At 39.9% G+C, this 7,800-nt stretch overlaps 1 protein-coding gene across 2 annotated transcripts in view; it reads right to left on the bottom strand.

Annotated features, from left to right (window-relative positions):
• Positions 1–2,865: 2,865 nt before the first annotated feature.
• CCDC67 (coiled-coil domain containing 67) overlaps positions 2,866–7,800 on the bottom strand; it is a 101,110-nt gene continuing 96,175 nt past the window's right edge. For both annotated transcript variants that reach the window (XM_011995009.1, XM_011995008.1), the window contains exon 14: positions 2,866–3,788. In XM_011995009.1, coding sequence (XP_011850399.1) covers positions 3,612–3,788 — 177 coding nt within the window. In that variant the 3' untranslated portion in view covers positions 2,866–3,611. The remainder of the gene's footprint in view (positions 3,789–7,800) is intronic.

Genomic DNA, 7,800 nt, shown 5'->3' with positions numbered 1-7,800 from the left:
AATCAATAAACGTAATCCATCACATAAACAGAATCAATGACAAAAACCACATGATTATCTCAATAGATGCAGAAAACGCCTTTGACAAAATTCAACAGACCTTCAATGCTAAAAACTCTCAATAAACTTGGTATTGATGGAACATATCTCAAAATAATTAGAGCTATTAATGACAAACCCACAGCCAATATCATACTGAATGGGCAAAAACTGGAAGCATTCCCTATGAAAACCGCCATGAGACAAGGATGCCCTCTCTCACCACTCCTATTCAACATAGTGTTGGAAGTTCTGGCCAGGGCAATCAGGCAAGAGAAAGAAATAAAGGGTGTTCAATTAGGAAAAGAGGAAGTCAAACTGTCCCTGTTTGCAGATGACATGATTGTATATTTAGGAAACCTCATTGTCTCAGCCCAAAATCTCCTTAAGCTGGTAAGCAACTTCAGCAAAGTTTCAGGATACAAAATCAATGTGCAAAAATCACGAGCATTCCTATATACCAGTAACAGACAAACAGCCAAATCATGAGTGAACTCCCATTCACAATTGCTTCAAGGAGAATAAAATACATAGGAATACAACTTACAAGGGATGTGAAGGACCTCTTCGAGGAGAACTACAAACCACTCCTCAACAAAATAAAAGAGGACACAAACAAATGGAAGAACACTCCAAAGAATCAATATCGTGAAAATGGCCATACTGCCCAAGGTAATTTATAGATTAAATGCCATCCCTATCAAGCTACTTTCTTCCAGAATTGGAAAAAACTACTTTAAAGTTCATATGGAACCCCAAAAGAGCCCGCATTGCCAAGACAATCCTAAGCCAAAAGAACAAAGCTGGAGGTATCACGCTACCTGACTTCAAACTATACTACAAGGCTACAGTAACCAAAACAGCATGGTACTGGTACCAAAACAGAGATATAGACCAATGAAACAGAACAGAGTCCTGAGAAATAACACCACCCATCTACAACCATCTGATCTTTGACAAACCTGACAAAAACATGCAATGGTAAAAGGATTCCCTATTTAATAAATGGTACTGGGAAAACTGGCTAGCCATATGTACAAAGCTGAAACTGGATCCCTTCCTTACACCCTGTACAGAAATTAACTCAAAGTGGATTAAAGACTTAAATGTTAGACATAAAAACCCTAGAAGAAAACCTAGGCAATACCATTCAGGACACAGGCATGGGCAAAGACACCAAAAGCAATGGCAACAAAAGCCAAAATAGACAAATGGGATCTAATTAAACTAAACAGCTTCTGCACAGCAAAAGAAACTGTCATCAGAGTGAACAGGCAACCTACAGAACAGGAGAACATTTTTGCAATGTACCCATCTAACAAAGGGCTAATATCCAGAATCTACAAAGAACTTAAACAAATTTACAAGAAAAGAACAAACAACCCCATCAAAAAGTGGTCAAAGGTTATGAACAGACACTTCTCAAAAGAAGACATTTCTGCAGCCAACAGACATATGAAAAAAAAAGGTCATCATCACTGGTCATCAGAGAGATGCATATCAAAACCATAATGAGATACTATCTCACACCAGTTACAATGGCGATCATTAAAAAGTCAGGAAAAACAGATGATGGAGAGGATATGGAGAAATAGGAATGCTTTTACACTGTTGGTGGGAGTGTAAATTAGTTCAACCATTGTGGATGACAACGTGGCAATTCCTCAAGGATCTAGAGCTAGAAATACCATTTGACCCAGTGATCCCATTACTGGGTATATACCCAAAGGAATATAAATCATGCTACTATAAAGACACATGCACATTTATGTTTATTGCGGCACTATTCACAATAGCAAAGATTTGGAACGAACCGAAATGTTCATCAATGATAGACTGGATAAACAAAATGTGGCAGATATACACCATGGAGCCTTAAAAAAGGATGAGTTCATGTCCTTTGCATGGACGTGGATCAAGCTGGAAACCATCATTCTCAGCAAACTATCACAAGGACAGAAAAGAAAACACTGCATGTTCTCACTCATAAGTGGGAGCTGAATAATGAGAACACATGGACACAGGGCGAGGAACATCACACACCAGGGCCTGTCGAGGGGTGGGGGGCTGGGGGAGGGATAATAATATTAGGAGAAATACCTAATGTAAATGATGAGTTGATGGGTGCAGCAAAACAAAATGGCACATGTATACCTATGTAACAAACCTGCACGTTGTGCACATGTACCCTAGAACTTCAAGTATAATAAAAAAAAAAAAAAAAAAGAAGAAGAAGAAACGAGAGAGATACTTCCTCTCTGCCATGTGAAGATACATCAAGAAGGTGGCTGTCAACAAGCCTGGAAGTGGGCACTCGCCAGACACCAGATTAGCTGGCACCTTGATCTTGGACTTCCCAGCCTTCTGAAGTGTGAGAGATAAATGTTTGTTGTTTAAGTCACCCAGTCTGTAGTATTTCTGTTATAGCAGGCTAAGCTAAGACAAACATCAAGAGCTATACGAATACATCTTTTCTTTTTCTTCCAACATCCAGAGCTATACAAATACATGTGGTCATGTCATCTGAAGTCTACAATGCTCTGTATTTTTCACGTGAAAATGACACTTGTTACCTAATGGCATTTTGGTTTATCTTTCAGTATGTTGAGATTGTTTCTTTAAAGGGAAATAGAAAACCATAACAGCTATAGTAGGACTTACCTTCTTTCATAATCTCTCTTCATATATATATATATATACACACACACACACACACGAAACTCTTAAAGTATATTCTATTATTGCTGTGTATTTGTAACCTGTTTTATTGTTCACAGCCATGCTATTACTGTTCTATACAGATTTAGCATTTATGCTTCAAGTCCATTGAATTTTACATTCCTTCATTGCATTAAAAACAGAGGTGATTACAAAGAAACATGTAGCAACAGTAATGCTTCATATTTCCTTTATCTTGTTCGTGTCCGTGAAGTAATTAGTACTAACAAAAAAGCGTTAATTTTTGGCACATATAGTTTAGGTTTGTAAATTGCACATTCCATGTACCTTCATTGTATTGAAACAGACAGACATTATAAAGGTGAATGTAAAAACAGTAAAGCTATAGCTTTTTTTTTTTTTCAAAAAATTGTAGAATTTTAGAGTGTTTACATAACTGGAAATACTTAAATATTTTTATTTATAAAATCCTTGAGTTTTCAAAACCAGTACAACTGAGCTGCCTTTGAGTCGTTTGTATCTGGAATATAGCACTTCCCTTTCCCTTATTTTGTGTAGTTGCTGAGGAAATAGGTTTTCAGTATACATGATTCAAGTGGGGAAAATACTGCATATTTAATTTCAACATATTCCTTAGACTGGAAAAAAAAATCTCTTTTGGAATAGTCATGTTTATTTTATAGTAACTCTACAGCAGGACAATTTAGCATGTTAATGCAGAAATGCAAACAGCTTTATCGAACAAAATACTTACTATTTTCTAGCTGCCTTACCAAAATTATGTACTCAAGGAAACAGAACAGAATTTCTTGATTTCATTAATCAGCTTTGTAAATATTTTGCCAGAGCTTTTTTTCTTGGTGGGGGGGAAGCAAATAAAAAAGTTTAAAAGCTCATATGTGTCTATTTTGTTTTAGCTTGGAGTATTTATTAAGAGTAAATTCTGTGTGTCTTTGCAGTTCATCAATATGTGTATTTAGAAGTTTTTCAAGTTCTTTTGCTCGTTTCTCTTCTTCCAGAAGGAAATGCTGTGCAGCCAAAGATGCTGGGAAGGACATATCTGGGGGAGACTAAAGAGAGAAAGAAAGAAAAGTGAATGAGGAATACAGAGCTTTTAAACATCTTCACATTTCCAGTCATGCTTCATCCCTGACATACTGTCAAACACTGCAGCTCTTAATTAAAGAACACATCTTGGGCTGAATTCCTACTACTAGTGTAAGTCAGTTACCAGTAATGAAATCTTCAAGGAACTAAGTAAGACATCACAGCACCATTACATTAAAAAGCTCTAGAAATGAGTATTATATTGTCCAACCGCAAAAGCAGGGACAATGCACTCCCCATGGAACCTGCCTAAAACATGCTGCAATCATTTGCAAAGCCAGTGATTTTCATTTGAAAATAGGCAACTCCAAAAAGTTAAAGTAAAGATTATAGTGGAATTGCACCAGAAGGTTTATATAGAAAATAAGGATTGGCTTTGACAGGGCGAATCAATGCTTGGAGTTAGCCAGGTGAGAAGGCTGGCTGCATGATGTGTCTTGGGGTGGAGGTGGCTCCCTAGTAGGGAGGGCTGTGATGCTGGCATGTATCTTGTTTGTCTTATCATAGAGAAGAAAGTATCAGGGACGAGTGCCCCAATTCCAGCCTTCATGGTGACATGAAAATGCTATTTAACTGTTTGTGACCTGTTTAGTGCTTATTTACAAAAAGTAAAAATAAAAATCTGTAGCTAAGGAATAAAGGACAACATCAGATAATTTTACAATTCTTCATTTTAAAAAGCCACATACAAAAATTAAGTAATTTTTTTTTTTAGTTGAGGAAATTTGTACTTTAATTTTCCAGTTCTGTGGTTACTATATTCTTCTTTGACTTTCATTTTGGTAGGAAGAATGGGACTTTATGTAGTGTTTGGGGAGTTGACAATCTGTATACATGTGAACCTTGTTATAGGTGGATTTTGTTTACCAATCTGGCCCCTGCCAAAACTAGGGATCATGCAAATGATGGAGTACTGCACACTTTTCCAACTAGTAGCCCCCAACTGTAGCTGCTGTGTCAGGCTATACTAGTATCTCTGCTAGAGAAGACTGTCACAGCCTGAGGTAGGTGGTATGCTACTATTGATCTGGCAAATGGTTTCTTTTTAATATCAGCAAATGCGTTCTTTTTAATATCTAATAAAAAGGAGGATAGGAAGCAGTTAGCATTCACATGGGGTGGCCAACAGTATTTATCCATGGTTTTGCCCCAATGTTATATTAATGAAGCTGTCACAATAAATTCTGAAGGGGCCTAGCCCATCTGGACATTCCAAAGACTATCACATGGAACATCATATATTAACACTAACATCATGTTAATGAGACTTGATGAGCAAGAAGTAGCAAGTATATTAAAGGGATGGAAAGATGCAAGTACGCCAGAGGGTGAAAGATGAACCCTGTAAAAGATTGGGGCTTGACACGTTGTTTTTAGGTGTCTGCTGCTATGGGGCATGTCAGAACATCCTAGGTAAAGCAAAAATTAATGCACCTTGAAAATGTTCCACCCTTGGATCAAATAATTGAATAATCAGATTCATTTATTGGGCAACACAGAAAACAATTTTTTTTGAGCAAGCCCAGAACTCTAGAAAGAAAGAGCTGTGTAGTAGGTTCAGGATAGGGTACAAGCAGTCCTGCTACTTTGGTCAAATGACTTGGTAGATCCCATACTGGAAGAATCTCTGGTAGAGGAAAATGCGTTGTGGAGCCTCTGGAAAGTTTCAGTGGGAAAGCTGTATCACAGACCCTTAAGATTTTGGAACAAGACTATGCCATCTGTAGCCGAAACCTATATACTATTTGCAAGACAATTCTCATCATGCTGTTGAGTCCTGGTTGAGACAGAGCATCCAGCAAGTAGGATGATTTGATCCATCCTCTCTCTTTGGCTACCTCAGTGGGAATTATGCATCATACCAATACCATGGTTTCCCCTTTCACTAAGGGTAATCCAGCGACCATTGCTGTTGAATGTCTGACCTGCTTGCAACAGAAACTAAAGCTGAGCTCTTGATATGGCATCATCCCTCAAGGAGACCAGCTAGCCTCTTGGTGGCAACTTGACTGCATTAGGTCCCTAGTACCTTGGAAATGGCCATGCTGTATCCTTATCAGAATGGATATGAATTCTGCATGTTTGCCTTTCCTGGCTGCACCACTATCTTAGGGCTCACAGAATCACTTACCTGCAGACATGAGAGAGACCCTGCTTAATAGTAGAGATACCTACTTTATAGCAAAAGAGTATGGCAGTACGGGCATGACCATGGTATCCACTGGTCCTAACCACACACAGCACTATCCAGAGGATGCTAGCATGATAGAGCTTTGGGATGGCCTCTTGATGGCAAAGCTGAGGCACCATCTTGGAGATTATATCCTGTGAGGTTGGAGTGCCATTCTTCAGGATGTGGTATACACTTTAAACCAATGGCTGTTTTATGGTTCTGTGTTTCCAACGGGTAGAATACATGGATCTGGGAACAAAAGGGAGGAAGCAGGAATGGCTCCACTCTCTATCACTTCTGTTAACCCACTTGGATAATCTGTGCTTTCTGTCTATGTATCTTTAGGCTTTGTTGTTCTACAGGTCCTGGGTCTTAGAGGCAGAATGCTTCTACCAAAAGACCTGTAAGAGTCCCACCAAACTTAGAGCTTTGGCTCCCATGTGGTCACTTTGGGCTCCTCATGCCAACATATCAGATACACAGAGTGGTGTTCCTATACTGGCAGAGGTAGCTGACCCTAAGTCATCCTGAAGAGGTAAGAATGCTACTGCGTAACAGAGGCAGTGAGGAATGTGTTTGGTACTCTGATGATCCTCTGAGGCATCTTTTTGTTACTCTCATGTCCAGTTTTAATTTTAATTGGCAAATACAGAAACCATATCCTAATAAGGGCATGGACATTAGGGGCTCACCTCAAAAGAAAAGCCACCTGGATCAACCGAAGAGTTAGCTGATGGGGAGAGGAATCTAGAAGGGGTGAGGCAATGATAGGTGTCAGCGACCAATTGCAGCATCAGGGGCTGTGGCTTATCTCACTAACTTTCCTCTAAACAGTTTTTTCAGAAATTATGACCAGTAAGAATCATAAAGAAGCTATGCCTGAATGGAAGCTATGGAAGAAGCTGGTTCTGAGTGGTGCAACCATGGTGGTTGGTGCCCTACCTGGATCCCCTTCCCAGGCTGATGCATCTCTCCTCCAGCTGGGTGGGTGTTGGCTACTAACAGCTCACAGCTGGCTCCTTTGAGGAACTGCCCTCCACTGAACTGGAGGCTCCTGCCTCACTTGGGAAGCTGCAGTCCCTCCTCTGCCCATTCGCTACCCTCTCTGAGGCAATGATTGATTGATGGACACAGGGGCATAAAATACCAGACTTGTTGTTCGGTGAGAACCAATGCTGTGGGGCAATTTAGGTGCCAAGCTTCCTGGGACACCAGGCTATACTAGTTTGTAGCTGAGACCGCATCTTTGCTTAATTTTTCTCCCCCCCCCATAGCCTGTCTCCTTCACTCTCCCCCTGAAAACACTAAAATACTCCCTCAGTAAGTCACTTTCACAAGAATCTCATCTTAGGTTCTAGAAAACCTGATCTCAGACAGATGACTTCCTAGGTTCTGGCCTGAGTGATTAGTGACACTCATGCCATTTACTGAGAAAGAGAAAAAGGTAAAAGAAGCCATTAAGAGTAAGGTCTTCCTTCTTTTATTTATTTATTTATTTTGAGACAGTGTCTTGCTCTATTGCCCAGGATGGAACACAGTGGTACAACTACAGCTAACTCTTAACTTCCAATTCCTGGGCTCAAGTGATCCTCCCACTTCAGCTTCCCCAGTAGGTGGGACTACAGGGACACACTACCACAGCCGGCTTTTTTTAAAAAAAGTTTTTGTAGAAACGGAGCCTGGCTCTGTTGCCCGGACTGGTCTTGAACTCTTGGGCTCAAGCAATCCCTCCTGCCTTGGCCTGAGATTATAGGTGTGAGCCACAGCTCCTGGCCTCTTATTTATTTCTGATTCACCAGGTT

Source organism: Mandrillus leucophaeus, unplaced genomic scaffold (assembly GCF_000951045.1).
Source record: "Mandrillus leucophaeus isolate KB7577 unplaced genomic scaffold, Mleu.le_1.0 Scaffold465, whole genome shotgun sequence".
Lineage (NCBI taxonomy): Eukaryota > Metazoa > Chordata > Mammalia > Primates > Cercopithecidae > Mandrillus > Mandrillus leucophaeus.
The sequence above is the reverse complement of the archived record's forward strand: the minus strand, read 5'-3'. Positions and strand labels throughout refer to the sequence as shown.